This window comes from Lepidochelys kempii, chromosome 24, assembly GCF_965140265.1.
Source record: "Lepidochelys kempii isolate rLepKem1 chromosome 24, rLepKem1.hap2, whole genome shotgun sequence".
Lineage (NCBI taxonomy): Eukaryota > Metazoa > Chordata > Testudines > Cheloniidae > Lepidochelys > Lepidochelys kempii.
Window position 1 is genome coordinate 6,699,705 of NC_133279.1, and position 24,804 is coordinate 6,724,508.

The following is a 24,804-nucleotide window of genomic DNA, read 5'->3' on the forward strand; positions in this document are numbered from 1 at the left end:
GTGCTGAGGCACCTCCTGTGATGTGCTGGGCAGACACAACACTCTGCAAAGTCAAGGGGAATGGTGGGTGCTCAGCTGCTTTTAGGATCAGCGCCTAAGTCCAGTTCCTTAAAGCAATTTACATTGTAAAGCATTGTGTTTGGATCTCTTGAGCAGTAAATAAAGCATTGTGCTGTTGTCAGTCAGTGTTCCTTGGAGGTTTATAACAGGCGCTTTCTTTTATATGGGACTTTGCTGGGCAGAATTTGTGCTTGAATAGCGTTATGATTTCTATGGTCTCATCTGTACTGCCACTGACAACATTCAGCCCCTTAACAGCGAGCCTGGGGACCTGATTCTCATCTGCATTAAGCCCTTTTCCACCATGGTAAAGCACAGGGGCCTGGAAGTGGCTGTCAGTGTAATTTCTGCTCCTCTAAACTTCTCGTTCCATTGGGGCAAAGGAAAAGCTGTGTAATTGTGAGTAATGCCCTTGGGCTAGAAATCAGGCAGAATCTTGGCCGGTCCAGTCGTCCTTCGTCAGGCCAATCTCCTGCTTCCACGTAACACTGCGTCAGTCAGGGACTGCAGGATTTAGCCCGGGTCATGCCCCAACCATGGGAGGGAGGGAGTGAAAGGGAAGGCAGGAAGAAGGTAGATGGTCCCCAGCATTAGAGCGTTGCTGGGAAGGGGGTTGTAACCGATCGATCCCCCCTTTGCCAGTGGAGCTGCAGCCAGTCAGTCCAGTCTCAGAAAATGGAGTAGGGTCTAAGGAGACGTGGACAAGTAACCGAGGGAATCTGGCCTTTTCTGAGCCAATGGCTCTATTCGCTAGCCCATGTTGCCCTCTATTGTCAGCTGTTTCAGAAGGGTCACTGATAGATGCACTTTCCTTTTTGTGCAGCCAGACGCAGCTTTTTAACCAGACCCGTTCAGTTTGTTTTTAGCCAGTTTATTGATAGATCCAAGCGGAGGCCCTTAACTTCCATTGACTTCAGTAGGAGTGAGGCTCCTAACCCACCTAGCCATGTTTGAAAATCCCACGAGGCACCTCTCTGCTTTATAGGCACCAAAATACTTTTGACCATCTGGCCCTAAGTCACTGCTGAGAATGGGACTTGTACTCTTGAAAATTGCATTCCACGTTGACTTCTTTCTCAAATGTCAGAGCTTTCAGTGTGATTATTTAAGGTACAATTAAAGTCCTCCAAGACAAGATGCCGAACAATCATTACATATCTGTGTTGTACCACCCAGAAAGATGATACCTTAAACCAAACATGGAAGACTGGGCAGAGACTTACGTTGGGAGTCTCAGAAGACCTTAGTGATTTAGGAGCATTCTCCTTTGAAAGTCAAAGGGACTTGTGCTCTGAAGTCATGGGGATTTGTTTCTATAGATCATCCATATTCTGGATGTTTAAATTTATTCTCAATTATCATAGTACACCCCTGAGCCACTGCAATGCAGAGAAATTCTACAAGATATGCTGTAGCCTCTTTAACCCACCCCTCTAGTATCTATCACCACAGCACACCCTCCTTGGAGGCGTTCCTCACTGGACATAATCAAGACACTGTACCCAGTCACTGCAGCAGTGCACTGGGCATCAGCCTTTGGGCCAGTGTGTCAGGATTTTGTTCTACTTGTTTAATGAAAATGATCTTTGCCGAGTATCTGGTTTTATCTTCCTTAGGTAAAACTTCTGCATTAAGCTTTGGAATTGAGAGAACAGCCTCTTCAGTAGGACACCAGTGTTGACTATGATATGTTTTCAAGCTTTAGCTGCATTTTAATAGCAGGTTATTTTAGCATTTAGGCTGCAGAGCACAGATGTTATCAGATTAAATAAATTCTAGTGCTGAGCTATCCATTCCATCTGTGGCAGTTGGAGACCTGATGGAAACTGACTATAACAATATTTTATTTCTCCAGTGCTGGGAGTGCAGTTATTTCTGCACCAGACTCAGCGGATCCAGTTTGTTGAAGTTAATGACACCGCCAAGATCCACTGTTCTTCCACAGAAGACTTGAAAGGAGGAGGATGGAAGGTGTTTTGGTATTTGAGAAGAGAAGGTGAGAAACCCACCTGCATTAAGCACTGTTTTGATGACCAAAATGTAAGTAAATTTGCTTGCAAACATGAAAGACACAGCTCTACACTGGAAATCAGCACTATCCAAAAGACGGAGTCTGGTATTTACTACTGTGCATATAAATACAGCAGCTACCTGATCTTCGGGAATGGATCCTCGCTGATTGTTGGAGGTAAGGAACCACATAACTTGTTTAAGGAGACTAATAATTGATTAACAACCCATATTTCATGTTCCTATTAACATGAAACAAGATACCATAGCTATTGATGAATGGTTCAAAGGAAAGCATGCTTTAATGCAAACAGTTCAGCTAAACATGAAATACTATGGGTACAGAGGGGATATAATACACATACATTTTATAAGTAAAAATGTTAAAACTTGAAAGTGCCAAAAATAAACTATTGACGTTTCTCTGACTGTTCAGGGCACCCAGGTAGGGAATATTTCTAACCTAAGAGCCTCGACTACATGAAACTATATGTTGAGTTAATGAAATGTTTATAAAAAGTTTAAAATTTGCACACAATTTTCCTCCTGGCTAGTGCAGATACGTATTGCTCTACAATCTAGTTAGAGGTAGTGTGGTGATTTACTATTTCCTTCTTTAATAGATGTGTTTCTTGGAATTAATGTCTCAGTGATTGTTGTAGCTACGTTGGTTTCAGGGTATTAGAGACACAAGGTGGGTGAGGTAATAGCTTTTATGGGACCAGCTTCTGTTGGTGAGAGAGACGAGCTTTCGAGCTGGCAAGGAGCTCTGAGTAAATTCCCAGACCTGAAGAAGAGCTCTGTGTAAGCTCAAAAGCTTATCTCTCTCACCAAGAAGTGAGAGAAGTCCTAGTGAAAGACTAACATCTTTAATCAGACTGCAGCTCACTAAATTCTCCACCTTCTTCTGCTCAGACAGTTATACCAAGAACAGCTGGGTGATGCTTCTGGTCCCATTTCCACATGGCAGTCAAGTCACTGGGGCAGCGAATCTGGCCTGTGTGATCCATGGAGTGTCCAGCCCGGTCCATGTTTCCTGGAGCGTTTCTGGGGAGCTGCAGGAACAGGGGCTGACACGCTCACTGAAAGCAAAGGATGGATCTTTAACCCTCATAAATCACATCAGCGTCCCCATGGACACCTGGACCAGTGGGAAGAATTTCACCTGTGAAGTCAAATTCAACTCTTCCGGCAACAGTGTGAAGAAAAGTACCAGATATTCTGCAGGTGAGTGATACTATATTTGAGACCAAGGGAGACTCAGATGTGAAATAGGGGTGAAGTGGCCACAGTCAGAGCTCCTTCTACGTAACTTTCCATCACAGAAAGCTGGAATATTCTATGTCTTAGTTAGAATTTCTCTAGAGAATTTGGGGAAAAGTCACGTGAGACATTACAGGGATCACAGGACAATGTAGCTCTGATCTCTAAGGGGGCTTTCACCCAGACTGTCCATATAAAGCACTGTAAACAGTTAAGTAATAATAAATACCAGGAGTAAAGGGGAATTCAGAGGCATTTGAGAAGAGAGATGTGTTCCAGTGAGATATGCAAAGTGATGGGGAGGCGATGAGGTGAGGAGAGACCTAGAGTGAGGATTTTGTAGATGGCAAAAGGTCCAGAGAAGATTCTGATTACAGGGGAAAGAATTTGCCTAAGGGAAAGGGGCAACACAGAGGGTGAAAGGTGCTGAAGGCTCCTGTCGCCTCTCTCCTTAGGGGTTAAGGCCTGTGGTGAAATGCGGATCAGGAGGGGAGAGCTGGATGTGGTGGCATCACGACCCTCTTGGCTCAAGTCAGCCACTTACTTGTGTCTGGTTTTTAGCTTCCTCCACAGCCCCTGCCAGGGAGTGCTCACTTTACATTGTGCCCCTTGCGGCTGGAGCTGGTCTGCTGCTGCTGGTGGTGTCTCTGAGCCTCGTCTGGACCCTCTGCCCTTCCACGCTAGGTAATAAACACAGCTCAGCCCAGACACTCCCCCACTGAGAGAAATCCTGCTCCCCTGCTTGCTACTGGGGACTGCAACTCTCCCGTCCAACACACGAACACGCTGCAAATGTCACAACTGCCGGCACTGATCTCCGAATGTTTGTTTTCCGAAACTTGAATGTCCTGTGTCGGGAGAACGGCTTTGTTCTCCGTGACAAAGGGAGCGATGTAGAAAGGCTTCTACTGCCCCTGGCCCAGGCACCTTGTCTATAGCTCACAAAGAGCACTAGCCTTTCTGACGAGCCCCTCTCCATTTGCCATCATGGAGGTGCCCTGCGCACCCACAGCTCGGACGCACCATTAGTCAGTAACTACAGCTGGGGAGTGACCGTGGAAGAGGAACTTTGACTGTTGTCTTTGTTTGTTCCAGGATTCCAGCCCAGGGTCTCAGCACCCCCAGCTTCCGAGGAGCCCCAGGTACGGCTCTTTACAGACTGTTTCTATCTAAATCAACGTGTGCAGTGTTTGTTGTAGCCGTGTTGGTCCCATATTAGAGAGACAAGGTGGGTGAAGTAATAACTTTTATTGGACCAACTACTCTTTGGTGAGGAAGACACGCTTTCGAGCTTACACAGAGCCCCTCTTCAGGTCAAGAACATGTACTCAGAGTGTCAGTTTCTCTCAGCCAATTCTAGTCCCTCAGTCCAACTTCATAGATTTCATACTTAAACAGATTGATCTTGAAGCGAAGGTGAATGTGAGATCTAGCTGTTGGAGTAGCAGAAGGGGAGCAAGGAGCTTTAATACTACCTCTGGTACCAGTTTACTGTGGGATAGTGGGCAAGTCACTTACTGCTCTGTGACTCAGTTTCCCCATGTGCAAAAAATGGATAAGAAGATTAACTGCGCAAGAATGATGAGAACTTTAATGTTCTATTGTTACTGACCATACTCTTTACAGGGTTTTTGTGTGCAGCTGGGAACATTTTTGACATTTTAAAGATAAAGAGCGATAAGAAATTATATTTGTTAGGTGCATGAAGATTTTCCAGTGCAAGGTGCTGTGGGCCTGATCCAAAGCTCCCTGACTTCAATAGGAGACTGTCCATTTATATGGGGTTTGGATCTGGCAAAATATGATCAGCAGGTGAGTTCTTAAAGACAGAATCCAGTGATGGTTTTGTACACACACAATTTAGAGGACAAGCAGGAGAATCCAAGATAAGAGGGAATTTTCCACAAGGCTAAACTCGCTTGTATGTTCAGTTATGTCAAGCTTGATCTCAGCTCTGTCTGATCACCTCCTTCATTTTGCAAGGCGGTGGCTAATTTTTCTAACTGTTGCCAAACAGGGTGGAATCTTATACGCTCATCTGGATTTTGATTCACAGAATCACAACGGGCGCACGATGCAGCGACCGGCCAGAGGGAAACGTGTAAAACCCTGAACTGTCAAGCGCAGGGAAATCCACACGTGGGAACCGATGGCTGGTTCTCTGCTGATTGGACATAGCAGCTGGAAGAAGACTCTGTTTGTCTCCGTCTCCTTTCTTTTTGTATTTTTTCTACTTCTCTGTTTAGAATAAAAAGCTCAGAAGATCCCCACAGGGTCCAGCCTCATCAGGTGGGAAATCTCCTTTTGCGGTATAAAGGCATCATAGTGTAGATGACTTTACACATCACTTGTGTATTAGATTGGAAGCTCTTTGGGGCAGGGAGTGTCTCTTTGTCTTATGTTTTGTGCAACGTCTAGCACAGAGAGGCTCTGGTCCATAACTGGGGCTCCTGGGTGCTATGGTAATACAATCATCATCCTCCTCATCATCATCCTCCCTCTCTCTGCAGAGGGACATGGACACAGCTGAACGGCTGCAGCTTCCCTGCACAAAGAGTGAGGCCAGATGGCAGAAGCCGGCAGAGGGGACGTGCAGCCCCTGTCTACGCCACAGCTCCCAACTCCCCTGATCCTCAGCAGGCGCATGCTCCCTTTGCAGTAAGGTTACATGGACGTGCCATGGGATTGGGAAGGGGAAGGATGGATGCGGGAGCAGCTGGGAGGGATGAGAATCTCTTCCCAGGCCACTGCGGGAGCTGCTACTCCAGTGCTTCCTCTGCAGGCTGCTGCTTTCCCCCATGGGCGAGATTCACAGAGCCCCATGGGCCAGCCCCTCTGCGCCATCTAATGAGAACAACACGTTATCGGTGACTGGAGCTCTCCTAGGCCCTGAGCCTGCACGCGCTGCCTGTTTACATCACAACTTGTTGTTCAAGCTGTCATTCGAACTGTCACTCATTAAAAACAGACGGCAACCCCACTAGTGATGTTTGTTTTGCCTCTTTTACCTGTTCAATGCATCAATCTCACTTTATTGTGTAATAAGAATGGTGACCTCTTAAATTCTTTGGGCCCAATTCTGCTCTGGTTTACAGCAGTGTAAATCTGTAGGAGCTCTGTTGCAGTCACTGGAGTTACTCCAAATTCATTCCGGTGTCTCTGAGAGCAGAATCTGGCCCTTTCTATCTAACTTAGCATCTGCGTTTCTTTTGGTGGATGCTACAGCCAATGTGTTACACAGAACCGATGCAGTGAGCTGTAGCTCATGAAAGCTTATGCCTAAATAAACTGGTTAGTCTCTAATGTGACACAAGTCCTCCTGTTCTTTTGGCGAATACAGACTAAGACGGCTGCTCCTCTGAAACGGAACGTCTTGCACGCACACCTTCAAAATATGGTGGATGGTGATCATTTCCACTAAAGGCAGGACAAGTTGTGGGCTTAATCTGCCGCAAGGGAGATTTAGGTTAAATGGTAGGAAAAACTTTCTAACTCTCAGGGGAGTTCAGCTCTGGAACTGGCTTCCAAGGGAGGTTGTGGAATCCCCGTCACTGGCGGTTTTAAAGAACAGGTTGAACAAACACCTGTCAGGCATGGCCTAGCTTTACTTGTCCAGGCCCCTGTGCTGAGGCAGGACCTTGATGACTTGTCAACTTCCCCTACAGCCTGACATGTCTATGATTCTCTGAGTGCCGATAAAAAATGAATGGCTAAGGGCCTGAATCTGATTTCCGGTTACTCTGAGGACTGAACCTAACAGGGCTGCAGGAGGGCCCTGATTCCCAATGAGCCTTCATATTGAGGACTTGAATGAATGGTGACTTGAAGTCACTGAGGATGCTTTCAGCAAGATGAGAGCAGCTGGCTCTGGTTCCTTGGCCAACTTCCCATTTGGGTTATTACGAGAGATGGTCAAGTCTTTAGAGGGACCATTTCTTTGTCAGAAAACTCCTATTTGTTGAAATGGAGATTTTTTTTCCCATGGGAAAAGGGTCAGCTTTGATGAATGTTTTGACTTCACAAAAAGTTTCAGAATTGAAAAATGAACCATTCTGGTTCTCCAGTTCAAAATGACGCCATGCTTAGAAGTTTAAGCTAGTTATTGATTCAATAAAATGTAACCTGGTCAAAATTTCATATGGTGAAAATTGAAAGGAAACATTTCAAAATTCTTAAAACAAAATGCTTCCTTTCATCCAAACCGATGATGATTTTTGGTTCCAGGAAAATTTTTGAGATTTTGATTATTCTATCCTAGTTAGTGAGAGGAAAAGTTTTCAGTATCTTGAAAATTTGTGTGGGGTGGGAAATCCATTTTCTGCCTAGCCCTGGTAATTACATTCATGTAAAATTGCTCGTGTCGCTGCAGTTGGCTACATTGCACCTTTCCACTTCCTGCCCTAAGGCACTGCGCAGGGCTGCTGTGGGTCTGTCAAACAGCTGCCCCGCTCCACCCTCACCGTGCATGAAGAGATTTTTATACACAGTGTAAAAGCCCAATCCTGCAAGGTGCTGATGCATTGACTGTGATGTGCTGGGCAGACACAACACTCTGCAAAGTCAAGGGGAATGGTGGGTGCTCGGCTGCTTTTAGGTTCAGTGCCTAAGTCCAGTTTCTTAAAGCAATTTACATTGTAAAGCATTGTGTTGGGATCCCTCGAGCAGTAAGTAAAGCATTGTGCTGTTGTCAATCAGTGTTCCTGGGAGGTTTATAACAGGCGCTTTCTTTTATAAGGGATTTTGCTGGGCAGCCACTGTGCTTGAATAACGTTATGATTTCTATGGTCTCATCTGTACTGCCACTGACAACATTCAGCCCCTTAACAGTGAGCCTGGGGACCTGATTCTCGTCTGCATTAAGCCCTTTTCCACCATGGTAACGTACAGGAGCTTGGAAGTGGGTGTCATTGTAATTTCTGCTCCTCTAAACTCCTCGTTCCATTGGGGCAAAGGAGAAGCTGTGTAATTGTGAGTAATGCCCTTGGGCTAGAAATCAGGCAGAATCTTGGCCAGTCCAGTCGTCCTTCGTCAGGCCAAACTCCTGCTTCCACGTAACACTGCGTCAGTCAGGGACTGCAGGATTTAGCCCAGGTCACGCCCCAACCATGGGAGGGAGGGAGTGAAAGGGAAGGCAGGAAGAAGGTAGATGGTCCCCAGCATTAGAGTGTTGCCTGGAAGGAGGTTGTAACAGATCGATCCCCACTTTGCCAGGGGAGCTGCAGCCAGTCAGTCCAGTCTCAGAACATGGAGTAGGGTCTAAGGAGACGTGGACAAGTAACCGAGGGAATCTGGTCTTTTCTGAGCCAATGGCTCTGTTCGCTAGCCCATGTTGCCCTCTATTGTCAGCTGTTTCAGAAGGGTCACTGATAGATGCACTTTCCTTTTTGTGCAGCCAGACGCAGCTTTTTAACCAGCCCCGTTCAGTTTGGTTTTAGCCAGTTTATTGCTAGATCCAAGCAGAGGCCCTTAACTTCCATTGACTTCAGTAGGAGTGAGGCTCCTAACCCACCTAGCCATGTTTGAAAATCCCGCGAGGCACCTCTCTGCTTTATAGGCACTGAAATACTTTTGACCATCTGGCCCTAAGTCACTGTTGAGAATGGGACTTGTACTCTTGAAAATTGCATTCCACGTTGTCTTCTTTCTCAAATGTCAGAGCTTTCAGTGTGATTATTTAAGGTACAATTAAAGTCCTCCAAGACAAGATGCCGAACAATCATTACATATCTGTGTTGTACCACCCAGAAAGATGATACCTTAAACCAAACATGGAAGACTGGGCAGAGACTTACATTGGGAGTCTCAGAAGACCTTAGTTGATTTAGCAGCATTCTCCTTTGAAAGTCAAAGGGACTTGTGCTCTGAAGTCATGGGGATTTGTTTCTATAGATCATCCATATTCTGGATGTTTAAATTTATTCTCAATTATCATAGTACACCCCTGAGCCACTGCAATGCAGAGAAATTCTACAAGATATGCTGTAGCCTCTTTAACCCACCCCTCTAGTATCTATCACCACAGCACACCCTCCTTGGAGGCGTTCCTCACTGGACATAATCAAGACACTGTACCCAGTCACTGCAGCAGTGCACTGGGCATCAGCCTTTGGGCCAGTGTGTCAGGATTTTGTTCTACTTGTTTAATGAAAATGATCTTTGCCGAGTATCTGGTTTTATCTTCCTTAGGTAAAACTTCTGCATTTAGCTTTGGAATTGAGAGAACAGCCTCTTCAGTAGGACACCAGTGTTGACTATGATATGTTTTCAAGCTTTAGCTGCATTTTAATAGCAGGTTATTTTAGCATTTAGGCTGCAGAGCACAGATGTTATCAGATTAAATAAATTCTAGTGCTGAGCTATCCATTCCATCTGTGGCAGTTGGAGACCTGATGGAAACTGACTATAACAATATTTTATTTCTCCAGTGCTGGGAGTGCAGTTATTTCTGCACCAGACTCAGCGGATCCAGTTTGTTGAAGTTAATGACACCGCCAAGATCCACTGTTCTTCCACAGAAGACTTGAAAGGAGGAGGATGGAAGGTGTTTTGGTATTTGAGAAGAGAAGGTGAGAAACCCACTTGCATTAAGCACTGTTTTGATGACCAAAATGTAAGTAAATTTGCTTGCAAACATGAAAGACACAGCTCTACACTGGAAATCAGCACTATCCAAAAGACGGAGTCTGGTATTTACTACTGTGCATATAAATACAGCAGCTACCTGATCTTCGGGAATGGATCCTCGCTGATTGTTGGAGGTAAGGAACCACATAACTTGTTTAAGGAGACTAATAATTGATTAACAACCCATATTTCATGTTCCTATTAACATGAAACAAGATACCATAGCTATTGATGAACGGTTCAAAGGAAAGCATGCTTTAATGCAAACAGTTCAGCTAAACATGAAATACTATGGGTACAGAGGGGATATAATACACATACATTTTATAAGTAAAAATGTTAAAACTTGAAAGTGCCAAAAATAAACTATTGACGTTTCTCTGACTGTTCAGGGCACCCAGGTAGGGAATATTTCTAACCTAAGAGCCTCGACTACATGAAACTATATGTTGAGTTAATGAAATGTTTATAAAAAATTTAAAATTTGCACACAATTTTCCTCCTGGCTAGTGCAGATACGTATTGCTCTACAATCTAGTTAGCGGTAGTGTGGTGATTTACTATTTCCTTCTTTAATAGATGTGTTTCTTTGAATTAATGTCTTAGTTAGAATTTCTCTAGAGAATTTGGAGAAAGGTGAATTGAGACATTACAGGGACCACAAGACAAAGTAGCTCTGATCTCTAGGGCAGCTTTCACCCAGATTGTACATATGAATCCCTGTAGAGAGCTAAATAATAATAAATACCAGGAGTAAAGGGGAATTGAGAGGTATTTGAGAAGAGAGATGTTTTCCAAAGACAGATTTCATAGTGGAAGCTGAGTTAGTCTGTATCAGCAAAAGCAACGAGGAGTCCTTGTGGCACCTTAGAGACTAACAAATGTATTTGGGCATAAGCTTTCATGGGCTAGAACCCACTTCATCAGATGCATGGAGTGGAAAATACAGGAGCAGGTATAAATACATGAAAAGATGGGAGTTGCCTTACCAAGTGTGAGGTCAGTCTAACGAGACAATTCACTTAGCAGCAGGACACCAAGGGAGGAAAAATAACTTTTGAAGCGGTAGTGACAGTGGCCCATTTCAGACTATTTCCCCAATACTAATTTCCCCCTACTCTTACTCACACCTTCTTGTCAACTGTCTGTTTATTTGGTTTTTCCACAGCCCCTGCCAGCAAGTGCTCACATTACATTGTGCCCCTTGCGGCTGGAGCTGGTCTGCTGCTGCTGGTGGTGTCTCTGAGCCTCGTCTGGACCCTCTGCCCTTCCACGCTAGGTAATAAACACAGCCCAGCCCAGACACTCCCCCACTGAGAGAAATCCTGCTCCCCTGCTTGCTACTGGGGACTGCAACTGTCCCGTCCAACACATGAACACGCTGCAAATGTCACAACTGCCAGCACTGATCTCCGAATGTTTGTTTTCTGAAACTTGAATTTCCTGTGTCAGGAGAACGGCTTTTTCTCCGTGACCGAGGGAGCAATGTAGCTTCTACTGCCCATGGCCGAGGCGCCTTGTCTGTAGTTCACAAAGAGCACTAGCCTTTCCGATGAGCCCCTCTCATTGTGCCGTGCATGGTGGTGCACTGCGCACCCACCGCTCGGACGCACCATTAGCCAGTAAGTACAGCTGGGGGAGTGACCGTGGAAGAGGAACTTTGACTGTTGTCTTTGTTTGTTCCAGGATTCCAGCCCAGGGTCTCAGCACCCCCAGCTTCCGAGGAGCCCCAGGTACGGCTCTTTGCAAACTATCTGTGTCTAAATCAATGTGTCTGTCTTAGACATTTCTAATCCATCAGCTTCATATATTTGGCACTTAAACTGATTGATCTGGAAGGAGGAGGTGAAAGTGAGATCTAGCTGTTGGAGTAGCAGGAAGGGAGGTCCGAGTCTTACTGTGAGCTTTAATACTAGCTACTGATAATGGGCAAGTCACTTACTATTCTGACTCAGTTTCCCCATGTGTAAAAAGTGGATAACTAGACTTACTGTACAAGGATGATGGGAAGTTGGATGTTTTATTGGTTCTGACTGTACCCTTTACAGGGTTTTTGTGCGGCTGGGAACATTTTTGGCACTTAAAAGATAAAGAGCTATAACAAATTATATTTGTAAGGCACATGAAGATTTTCCAGTGACAGGTGCCGTGGGCCTGATTCAAAGCTCAGTGACCTCATAGGAGACATGGGGTTTGGATCTGGCAAAATAGTATCAACAGGTGAGTTCTTAAAGTCAGAATCCAGGGCTGGTTTCCATTCTGAGAACACGCACCGTTTATAGGACAAGCAGGAGAATCAGAGATGAGAGGGAATTTTTAATCAGGCTAAACTCACTTAGATGTTCAGTTCTGTCTCAGCTTGTGTCCCTTCATTTTACAAGAAGGGGGCTAATTTTACTAAATGTCGCCAAACAGGGTGAAATCTTACACGCTCATCTGGATTGCGATTCACGGAATCGCAACGGGCGCACAATGCAGCGATCGGTCAGAGGGAAACGTGTAAAACCCTGAACTCTCTGGTGCAGGGGAATCCACACGTGGGAACTGATGGCTGGTTCTCTGCTGATTGGAAGTAGCAGCTGGAAGAAGGCTCTGTCTGTCTCAGTCTCCTTTCTTTTTGTATTTTCTCCCCTTCTCTGTTTCGAAATAAAAGGTCAGAAGACCCCCACAGAGTCCAGCCTCATCAGGTGGGAAATCTCCTTTTTCGGATATAAAGGCATCATGGTGTAGATGATTTTACACGTCACTTGTGTATTAGATTGGAAGCTCTTTGGGGCAGGGACTGTCTCTTTGTTCTGTGTTTTGTGCAGTGCCTAGCACAACTGGGGCTCCTGGATGCTATGGTAACACAATAATTGTCATCATCATCATGATCCCCCACGTGCAGAGGGACCCAGGCACAGCTGAACGGCTGCAGCTTCCCTGCAGAGAGTGAGGCCAGATGGCAGGAGCCTGCAGAGGGGACGTGCAGCCCCTGTATACGCCACAGCTCCCAGCTTCCCTGATCCTTAGCAGGCACATGGTCCCTTTGCAGTAACGTTACATGGGCGTGCAATGGGATTGTGAAGGGGAAGGATGGATGCGGGAGGAGCTGAGAGGGATGAGAATTTCTCCCCAGGCCAGTGCGGGAGCTGCTATTCCAGGGCTGCCTCTGCAGGCTGCTGCTTCCCCATCATGAGCAAGATTCACAGGCCCCCATGCACCAGCCCCTCTGCACCATCTAACGATAAGAACACGTTATCGATGACTGGAGCTCTCCTAGGCCCTGAGCCTGCACGCTCTGCCTGTTTACATCACAACTTGTTGTTTTTCAAGCTGTCATTCTGTCTCTCATTAAAAAGGGATGGCAACCCCACTAGTGATTTGTGTGTGTTGCCTTTTTTACCTGCTCAATGCATCAAGCTCAGCTTATTGTGTAATAAGAACGGTGACCTCTTAAATTCCTTGGGCCAGAGTCTGCTCTGGTTTGCAGCAGTGTAAACCTGGAGGAGCTCTGTTATAGTCAGTGGAGTTACTCTGGATTTACACCAGTGTCTCTGGAAGCAGCATCTGGCCCTTTTTAATCCCACTTAGCCTCTGTGTTTCTTTTGATGGATGATACAACAAATGTGTTACACACCACTTGTTTCACACACATCTTGGAATAGGGTAAGGGCTGTTTTGAAGAGGATGGTGATCAATTGTTCTCCATGCCCAAGGGAAGATGGACAAGAAGTTATGGGCTTAATCTGAATCAAGGTGATTTAGGTTAGATATTAGGGAAAACTTTCTAACTTTAAGGGGAGTTCAGCTCTGAAACAGGCGTCCAAGGAAGGTTGTGGAATCCCCATCATTGGAGGTTGAAAGAATACATTGGACCTGTCAGGGATGGTCTAAGTTAACTTATCCAGACCTCTGTGCTAAGGCAGCACCTTGATGACTTTTCAAGGTCCCTTAAAGCCTGAAATTTCTGTGATTCATTTTTTCATGGACATTCATAGAATGACGAAGGGCCTGAATCTGATCTTGTATTACCCTGAGTAGTGAACCCAATGGGGCTGCAAGAGGGTCCAGATTTCCAATGAGTCTTCAAACTGAGGTCTTGAATGAATGTTAACTTGCAGTCCCTGAGGGTGCTTTCCTCAATTTATCTTAAAGTTTCATAACTGAAAAATGAATAATTCCGGTTCTCCAGTTCAAAATGGCGTCTTGCTTAGCAGTTTAAACTAATTATAGTTGTAAAAAAATAACACGGTCAAAATTTGACATGGTCAAAATTGAAAGGAAAAATTTCAAAATTGTTAAACCAAAATGCTTCCTTTCCCCCAAACCAGAAATGATCTTTGGATTTTTGGTTCAAGAAAAATGTTTGAGATTTTGATTTTCATCCTAGCTCAAGACAGGAAAATTTTTCGATCTTTTAACAATTTTTGTGGGATGGAAAAACCATCTTCTGCCCAGCCTCTGTAATCACATGAGTGTAAAATGTAGCTACATGGCTCCTGCCCTAAGCCACTGTGCAGGGCTGCTGTGGGGCTGTCAAACAGCTGTCCCACCCCACCCCTGCAGTGGATGGATGAAGATATGTCTAGACACAGCATAAGGGCCCAATCCTGCATGGTGCTGAGGCACCTGCTGGGATGTGCTAGACACCTACAACTCTCAGCAAAGTCCCGGGGAGTGGTGGGCGCTCAGCTGCTTTTAGGATCAGAACCTACTTTCAGTTCCTTAAAGCACTGCACGTATTCTGCTGGGATCCCGGGAGCAATAAAGCATCGTGCCATTGTTAAGCGGTATTACTTGGAGGTTTAGAACAGGCACTTTCTCTTATAAGGGACTTTGCTGGGGAAACATTGTGCTTGACTAGCATTAAGATTTCTATATTCTTGTCTGTGGTACCACTGACAACATTCAGTGTCTTAACAGCGAGTCTGGGGACATGAGAACATAGTGCAAAGGACAATCAGGTCTCTTGATGATTAAGCCCCTTTCCACCATGGTAACACACAGGGGCCTGGAAGTGGGTGTCAGTGTAATTTCTGCTCCTCTAAACTCCCCGTTCCATTGGTGCAAAGGGGAAGCTGTGTAATTGTGAGTAATGCCCTTGGGCTAGAAATCAGGCAGAATCTTGCCCAGTCCAGTCGTCGTCCATCAGCCAAACTCCTGCTTCCACGTAACACTGCCTCAGTCAGGGACTGCAGGAGTCTGGCCAGGTCGCTCCCCAGCAGTGGGAGGGTGGGAGTGAAGCAGGGGAAGGAAGGAGATAGATGGTCCCCAGCACTAGAGAGCTGCCGGGAAGGCGTTTGTGACAGATCAATCCCCATTTTGCCAGGGGAGATGCAGCCAGGCAGTGCAGCCTCAGAAAACGGGGTACAGTCTAAGGAGACGTGGCCAAGGCACCCAGGGAATCTGTGCTTTTCTGAATCAATGCCTCTTTTTGCTCACCCATATTGCCCTCTATTGTCAGCTGTTTCAGAAGAGACACTGAGATGCACTTTTCTTCTCTATCGCTTCTTTGTGCAGCCAGACGCAGCTTTGCATCAGCCCTGTTCAGTTCATTTTCAGCCAGTTTATTGCTAGATCCCAAGAGAGGCAGGGGAGGCGCTTAACTTCCATTGACTTCAGTAGAAGTGAGGTCCCTGACCCTCTTAGCCATGTTTGAAAATCCCGCTAGGCACTCTCTGCATTTATAGGCCCATAAACACCTTTGAAAATCTGGCCCAAGTCACTTTTGAAAATGGGACTTGGGTGCTTTTGAAAATCATATTCTTCATTTTCTTATTTCTCACACAAGTTGAAACTCCAAATGCTCGCTCCTGGTCAGCATCGTACCACCAAGAAACACAGTACAAAGATGGACCAAACATGGAGTGTTGGGGAGAGACTTAGGTTGGAATTGTCAAAAGCAACTAAGTGGTGTAGGAGCATTTTCCTTTGAAAGTCAATGGGGTGAAGTCAGATGGGCACATTTATTCAATTTATACATAGGAAACATTGTGCCAGGTACTGGATGTTGTTTAAAATTGTTATTAATCATTATAGCACACCCTTGTGCCAGTGGAATGCAGAGAAATTCTACAAGAAATACCGTATCCTCTGTAGATTCGTTAAACCACCCACACACCCCCCAGTATCTACCATGACAGCACATGCTCCTCGGAGGCGTCCCTCACTGGAAATGACCAACATACTGTACCCCGTCTCTGCAGCAGTGCACTAGGCGTCAGCTTTTGGGCTAGTGTGTCAGGACTTTCTTTCACTTTTTTTTTCCTAAAATGATCTTTGCTGAGTATCTGGTTTTATCTTCCTTAGGTAAAACATCTGCATTAAGCTTTGGAATTGAGAAAACAGCCTCTTCAATAGGACATCCTTGTTGAATATATAGGATATATTTTGAAATTTTCCTGGATTTTAATTGCATTTCCATTTACTTGAACAAAGTTATTGCAGGTTTTTTAGCATTTAAGCTGCAGAGCATAAATATTATCAGGTGAAGTATATGCCATTGCTGAACTATCCACACCTGATGGAAACTGACTATAACAATGTTTTATTTCTCCAGTGCTAGGAGTGCAGTTATTGCTGTACCAGACTCAGCGGATCCAGTTTGTTGAAGTTAGTGACACTGCAAAGATCCACTGTTCTTCCACAGAAAACTTGGAAGGAGGAGGGGAAGTGTTTTGGTATTTGAGAAGAGAAGGCGAGACACCCACACACATTAAGAAGTGTTTCAATGATCAAAATGTAAGTAAATTTGTTTGCAAACGCGAGACTCAACGCTGGAAATCAGCAATATCCTAAAGACTGAGTCTGGCATTTACTACTGTGCAGTTACAATGACCAGCTACCCAGTCTTTGGGAATGGAACCGCACTGATTGTTGGAGGTAGGGAATCATAGCTTGTTTAAGGAGGCTATTAACTGATTGACAAAGCACATTTCATGTTCCCATTAAAATGTAACCAGATACTAGAGCTATTGATGAACGGTTAAAGGGAAAGAGTACTTCAGGCCAAAAAGATCAGTTAAACATTAAATTCTATGTATACAGAAAGACTATAATGTGTATTTTTAATAAATAAGAGAACAAAATTTGAAAAGGCTCAAAAAAAGCCTTAGAAGTTTCTCTGTCTGTTCAAGGCACCCAGGTTGGGAATATTTCTAACCTAAGAGCCATGATTGCGTGAAATAATGTTTTGAGTTAATGAAAGGTTCCTTAGAGGGCATCAATTTATAAAATTGCACACGACTTTCCTTCTGGCTAATGCAGATATGTATTGTGCTATTTCTCCTCTTTAGATTTAATATGTCTTCCTTTTTCAATAGCTTCTTTGTCTTTGAATTAGAGCCTTAGCATAAGATAGTATGTAGTTTTGCTGGACCTGTCTTGGTCCCAGGATCTGAGAGAGACAAGGTGGGGGAGGTAATAGCTTTTATTGCATCAACTTTTGTTGGTGAGAGAGACGAGCTTTCAACTTTACACAGAGCTCCTTCAGGTCTGGGAAATGACACACTCAATAGATTTCCCAGGCCTGAAGGAAGAGCTCTGTGTAAGTTTGCCTCTTTCACCAACAGAAGTTGATCCAATAACAGATATTACCTCACCCACATTGTTTCTCTTAGTGAAAGATTAATCAGACTGCAGCTCATCTGATTATCGCACTGAATTTGCCACCTCTTTCCGCTCAGACAGTTATGCCAACAGCAGCTGGGTGATGCTTCTGATCCCATTTCCACATGGCAGTCAAGTCACTGGGACAGCGAATCTGGCTTGTGTGATCCATGGAGTCTCCAGCCCAGTCCATGTTTCCTGGAGTGTTTCTGGGGAGCTGCAGGAACAGGGTCTGACACGCTCACTGAAAGCAAAGGATGGATCTTTAACACTCATAAATCATATCAGCGTCCCCAGGGACACCTGGACCAGTGGGAAGAATTTCACCTGTGAAATCAAATTCAACTCTTCCGGCAGTAGTGTGAAGAAAAGTACCAAATATCCTGCAGCTGAGTGATATGATATTTGAGACCAAGGGAGACTCAGATGTAAAAGAAGGGTAAAGTGGCCACAATCAGAGCTACTTCTACATAACTTTCCTTCACAGAAAGCTGGAATTTCTATGTCTTACATAGAAGTTTTCTAGAGAATTTGGGGAAAGGTGAATTGAGACATTACAGGGACCACAAAACAATGTAGCTCTGATTTTACACCCCAATTGTACATATAAAGCACAGTAAAGAGTTAAAAAATAATATATCTCATGAGTAAAAGGGCATTTGAGAAGAGAGATGTTTTCCCGATGAGATATGCAAAGTGATGGAGAGGTGATGAGGTGAGGAAAGACCTAGAGGGAGGATTTTGTAGATGGCAGACGGTGCAGAGAAGATACTGATGACAGGGGAAAGAATTCACCTGAGAGAGAGGGGGCACAGAGGGTAAAAAATGCTGAAGGCTTCTGTATCCTCACGCCTCGGGGGTTAAGGCCGGTGGTGAAATGTGCTCAGGAGGGAAAAGCTGGATGTGGTGGCATTAAGGCCCACTTTGCTCAAGTCAGGCACTTTTGTCTGTTTTTTTGCTTCCTCCACAGCCCCTGCCAGGGAGTGCTCACATTACATTGTGCCCCTTGCGGCTGGAGCTGGTCTGCTGCTCCTGGTGGTGTCTCTGAGCCTCGTCTGGACCCTCTGCCCTTCCACGCTAGGTAATAAACACAGCCCAGCCCAGACACTCCCCCACTGAGAGAAATCCTGCTCCCCTGCTTGCTACTGGGGACTGCAACTGTCCCATCCAACACATGAACACGCTGCAAATGTCACAACTGCCAGCACTGATCTCCGAATGTTTGTTTTCTGCATCTTGAATGTCCTGTGTCGGGAGAACGGCTTTGTTCTCCGTGACAAAGGGAGCGATGTAGAAAGGCTTCTACTTCCGATGGCTCAGGCACCTGGTGTATAGCTCACAAAGAGCACTAGCCTTTCTGATGTGCCTCTCTCCATTTGCCATGCTTGGTGGAGCCCTGCACAATTACAGCTCGGATGCACCATTAGTCAATGAACCAGTTGGGGGAGTGACCATTGGAAGAGGAACTTTGACTGTTGTCTTTGTTTGTTCCAGGATTCCAGCCCAGGGTCTCAGCACCCCCAGCTTCCGAGGAGCAACAGGTACGGCCCTTTGCAAACTGTCTCTGTCTAAATCAATATGTCTGTTTCAGGCATTTCTAATCCATCAACTTCATATATTTGGCACTTAAACCAATTTGTTTTGAAAGGTGAAAGAGAGATCTAGCTGTTGGAGTAGCAGAAGGGGAGCAAAGAGCCTTACTGCTAACAATGGTACCAATTTACTGTGGGATAGTGGGCAAGCCACTTAGTACTCTGTGACTCAGTTTCCCCATGTGTAAAAAGTGAATAACAAGGTTTACTGCGCAAGGATGTTGGGAAGTTTGATATTTTATTGGTTCTGACTGTACCCTTTACAGGGTTTTTGTGCAGCTGCGAACATTTTTGGCACTTATAAGATAAAGAGCCAGAAGAAATTATATTGGTAAAGCACATGAAGATTTTGCAGTGACAGGTGCTGTGGGCCTGAGTCCAAGCTCACTGACCTCAATAGGAGACTATCCATTTATATCAGGTTTGGGTCTAGCAAAATATAATGAGCAGGTGAGTTCTTAAAGTCAGAATCTGACACTGGTTTCCATTCTGATAACACGCACAGTTTACAGGACAATAAGGAGAATCAGAGATGAGAGGGAATTTTTAATCAGGCTAAACTCACTTGAGTGTTTGGTGTTCTCACACCCTGTATCCCTTCATTTTACAAGGAGCTGGCTAAATTTACTAATTGTCACCAAACAGGATGGAATCTTATACACTCAACTGGGTTTCAATTTGCGGAATCACAACGGGCGCACAATGCAGCGATCAGCCAGAGGGAAATGTGTAAAACCCTGAACTGTCTCGTGCAGGGGAATGCACACGTGGGAACTGATGGCTGGTTCTCTGCTGATTGGAAGTAGCCGCTGGAAGAACGCTCTGTCTGTCTCAGTCGCCTTTTTTACTTATTTTCTCCCCTTCTCTGTTTAGAAATAAAAAGTCAGAAGACCCCCACAGAGTCCAGTCTCATCAGGTGGGAAATCTCCTCTTGGGATGTAAAGACATTGTGGTGTAGATGACTTTACACGTCACTTGTGTATTAGATTGGAAGCTCTTTGGGGCAGGGACTGTCTCTTTGTTCTGAGTTTGTGCAGCGCCTAGCACAACGAGGCCTGGTCCATAACCGGGGCTGCTGAGTGCTATGGTAACACAACAATTGTCCTCATCATCCTCCCCCACGTGCAGGGGGACCCGGACACAGCTGAAAGGCTGTGGCTTCCCTGGACAGATGGCAGGAGCCTGCAGAGGGGACGTGCAGCCCCTGTATATGCCACAGCTCCCCTGATCCTCAGCAGGCACATGATGCCTTTGCAGTAACATTACATGGACGTACAATGGGATTGGGAAGGGGAAGGACGGATGCGGGAGGAGATGGGAGGGATGGGAATCTCTCCCCAGGCCAGGGCTGGAGCTGCTAGTCCAGTGTTTCCTCTGGAGCAGTGTTTCTCAATGACCAGTCCGTGGACCAGTGCCGGTCCCTGAGATCTCCCTGACACAGTTTAGGAAGGCAGCCAGCCGGTCCCTGGTATCAGAAAGGTTGAGAAATGCTGGTGTAGAAGCTGCTTCTTTCCCCAAAGGCGAAATCCACAGGGCCCCAGGTGCCAGCCTCCGTGCACCATCTAACAATAACAACACGTTATCAATGACTTGAGCTCTCCTGGTGCCTGAGCCTGCACGCGCTGCCCGTTTACATCACAACTTGTTGATCAAGCTGTCATTCTAAATATCACTCATTAAAAACAGACGGCATCCCCACTAGTGATTTGTGTGTGTTGCCTTTTTTACCTGTTCAATGCATCAAGCTCAGCTTATTGTGTAATAAGAAAGGTGAGCTCTTAAATTCTCTGGGTCAGATTCTGCTCTGGTTTACTACACTGTAAATCTGAAGGAGCTGTGTTGCAGTCAGTGGAGTTATTCTGGATTTACTCCAGTGACTCTGAGAGCAGAATCCGGCCCTTTTCATCCCACTTAGTGTCTGTGTTTCTTTGATGGATGATACAACAAATGTGTTACACACCACTTGTTAGACACACATCTCCACATATGATAAGGACTGTTTTAAAGAGGATTTTTTGTTCTCCATGTCCACTAAAGGCAGGACAAGAAGTAATGGGTTTAATCTGCAGCAGGGAATGTTTGGGGTAGATATTTGGAAAAAGTTTCTAACTCTCAGGGGAGTTCAGCTCTGGAACTAGCTTCCAAGGGAGGTTGTGGAATCCCCGTCACTGGAGGTTTTGAAGAGCTGGTTGAACAAACACCTGTAAGAGATGATCCAGCTTTACTTGTCCAGACCCCTGTGCTGAGGCAGGACCTGGATGACTTTTCAAGGTTCCTTCCAGTCTGACATTTCTATGATTCTCTGAGTGCCAATAAAAATTGAATGACTAAGGGCCTGAATCTGATCTCAGGTTACTGAACCCAACGGGGCTGCAGGAGGGCCCAGATTTCCATTGAGCTTTCAAACTGAGGTCATGAGTGGATGGTGACTTGACATCCCTGAGGATGCTTTCAGCAGGATGAGAGCAGCTGGCTCTGGTTCCTTGGCCAACGTCCCATGTGAGTAAATTACTAGAGCTGGTCAAGTCTTTAGAAGAAACATTTCTTTGTTGGAAAATGCACACTTGTTGAAATGGAGAATTTTTTTTTCCCCCAGGGGAAAAGGGTAAGCTTTGATGAATTTTTTGACATGTATTAAAAGTTTCAAAATTGAAAAACTCCAGTTCAAAATGATGAATTGCTAAGAAGTTTAAACTATTTATATTTGAAATCATTTTAAGTTTAACATGGTCAAAATTTTATATAGTCAAAATTGAAAGGAAACATTTTCAAAAATACTAAAACCAAAACACTTCCTTTCACACAATCCAAAAATGATTTTTGGTTCTCGGAAACATTTTGAGATTTTAACTTTTCATCTCAGTTTGAGACGAGAAAATTTTTTGATATCTTGAAAATTTTTTGTGCAATGGGAAATTTTCTGGCCCAGCCTGGTAATCACATGAGTGTAAAAGTGCTCGTGTAGCTGCAGTTGGCTACATGGCTCCTTTCCACTTCCTGCCCTAAGCCACCGCGCAGGGCTGCTGTGGGGCTGTCAAACAGCTGCCCCGCTCCACCCCCACAGTGCATGAAGATATTTCTGTATATACTGTAAGGGTCCAATTCTGCATGGTGCTGAGGCACTTGCTGTGATGTGCTGGGCACCCACTGAACTAAGCTAAGTCCAGAGGAGTGGTGCGTGCTCAGCTGCTTTTAGTTTCAGCACCTACCTTCAGTTCCTTAAAGCACTGTACGTTGTAAAGCATTTTCACTGGGAACCTTAGAACAGTAAGTAGGGCTTTGTACCATTGTCAGTCCGTGTTACTGGGAGGTTTATAACATGCCCTTACAGGAACTGGGCTGGGGAGACATTGTGCTCGAATAGCGTTATGATTTCTGTGGTCTTATCTGTACTACCACTGACAACATTCAGCCCCTTATAAGTGAACCTGGGGACCGGATTCTCATTTGCACTAAGCCCCTTTCCACCATGGTAATGCACAAGGGCCTGGAAGTGGGTGTGAGTGTAATTTATGCTCCTTTAAACTCCTCTTTACCTTGGTGCAAAGGAGAAGCTGTGTAATTGTGAGTAATGCCCTTGGGCTAGAAATCAGACAGAATCGTGACCAGTCCAGCCTTCCTTTAAACTCTTGCTTCCATTTAATATTGATTGAGGCAGGGACTGCAGGATTTAGCCCAGGTAGCTCCACACCCATGAGAGAGAGCGAGAGAGGGAGGGGAAGGAAGGAAGATGGTCCCCAGCATTAGAGTGTTGCCGGGAAGGGGTTTGTAACAGATCGATCCCCACTTTGCCAGGGGAGCTGCAGCCAGTCAGTGCAGCCTCACAAGTGGGCTTGAGGCTAAGGACACCTGGCCAAGGCACCGAGGGAATCTGGTCTTTTCTGAGCCAATGACTCTAATCGCTAGCCCACATTGCCCTCTGTTGTCAGCTGTTTCAGAAGGGTCACTGACAGATGCACTTTTCTTCTCGCTCCCTGCTTTGTGCAGCCAGACGCAGCTTTCGAACCTGCCGTGTTCCGTTCATTTTTAGCCAGATTATTGGTAGATCGAAAGGGAGGCAGGGGAGGCATTTAACTTCCACTGGCTTCAGTAGGAGCGAGTCAGCTAACCCTCTTAGCCATGTTTGAAAATCTCACGAGGCACCTCTCTGCATTTAGAGGCACCGAAATACTTTTGAAAATCTGGCCCGCAGGCAGTTTTTAAAATGGGACTTGGTCTCTTTTGAAAATTGTATCCCTTGTTGTCTTATTTCTCACACAAGTCAGAGCTTTCAGCGGGATGATTTAAAGTGCTATTAAAGTCCTCCAAGATGAGACTCCAAATGATTGTTACAGGCAAATTTTATAGCACCAAGAAATATGGTACAACAATGGACCAAACATGGAAACCTGGGAAGAGATTTAGCTTGGGCTTGTCAAAAGAACTAAGTGATTTAGGAGTATTTTCCTTTGAAAGTCAATGGGATTTGTGCTCCGAAGTCTTGTGGGTTTGTTTATATACATCATCCATGTTCTGGAGGTTTAAAATTATTCTAAATCATTAGAGTACACCCCTATGCCATTGAAACGCAGAGAAATTCTACAAGAAATGGTGTACCCTCTGTAGAGGCTTTAACCCACCCCTCTAGTATCTATCAGCACAGCACATCCTCCTCGGAGGCGTTCCTCACTGGGAATGACCAAGACACTGTACCCAGTCACTGCAGCAGTGCACTGGGCATCAGCCTTTGGACTAGTGTGTCAGGATTTTGTTCTCCTTTTTTATGAAAATGATCTTTGCCGAGTATCTGATTTTATCTTCTTTAGGTAAAACTTCTGCATTAAACTCTGGAATTGGGAAAACAGCCTCTTCAGTAGGACACCAGTGTTGAATATCTATGATATGTTTTGAAACTTTTGCTGGATATTAATTGCATTTCCATTCACTTGTACAAAGTTAGTACTTTAGCATTTTGGATGCAGAGAATAACTAACAGATTAAGTAATTTCTAGTGCTGAGCTATCCATTCCATCTGTGGCAGTTGGAGACCTGGTGGACACTGACTATTAACGATATTTTATTTCTCCAGTGCTAGGAGTGCAGTTATTTCTGCACCAGACTCAGCGGATCCAGTTTGTTGAAGTTAGTGACAACGCAAAGATCCACTGTTCTTCCACAGAAAACTTGGAAGAAAGTAGAATGTTTTGGTATTTGAGAAGAGAAGGAGAGAAACCCACCTGCATTAAGCGCTGTTTGGATGATCAAAATGTAAGTAAGTTTGCTTGCAAACACAAGACGCACAGCTCGACACTGGAAATCCGCAATATCCAAAAGGCTGAGTCTGGCATTTACTACTGTGCATATATAGACAGCAGCAACCTGCTTTTCGGGAATGGATCCACGCTGATTGTTGGAGGTAAGGAACCATAGCTTGTTTAAGGAGACTAATAACTGATTGACAAAGCATATTTCATGTTCCCAATAAAATGTGACAAGATACCATAGCTATTGATGAATGGTTCAAAGGAAAGCATGCTTTAAACCAAGCAGATGAGCTAAACATTAAATGCTCTGGGTATAGAAGGAATATAACAACATATAATGTTATAAAATATATGTGTAAAACCTGAAAGTGCCAAAAATAAACTATTGAAGTTTCTCTGTGACTGTTCAGGGCACCCTGGTA

At 45.0% G+C, this 24,804-nt stretch overlaps 1 protein-coding gene and 1 pseudogene across 1 annotated transcript; both read left to right on the forward strand.

Annotated features, from left to right (window-relative positions):
• Nucleotides 1–1,633: 1,633 nt before the first annotated feature.
• On the forward strand, nt 1,634–5,735 carry LOC140902744 (immunoglobulin kappa light chain-like). The gene is made up of 6 exons (XM_073323122.1): nt 1,634–1,676; nt 1,916–2,248; nt 2,986–3,297; nt 3,907–4,017; nt 4,429–4,475; nt 5,351–5,735. The coding sequence occupies exons 1-6, from the start codon at nt 1,634–1,636 to the stop codon at nt 5,444–5,446; spliced, it is 942 nt and encodes a 313-aa protein (XP_073179223.1). The 3' UTR covers nt 5,447–5,735.
• A 10,476-nt stretch (nt 5,736–16,211) lies between these two features.
• LOC140902538 (immunoglobulin kappa light chain-like) lies at nt 16,212–19,880 on the forward strand (annotated as a pseudogene).
• Nucleotides 19,881–24,804: the final 4,924 nt, after the last annotated feature.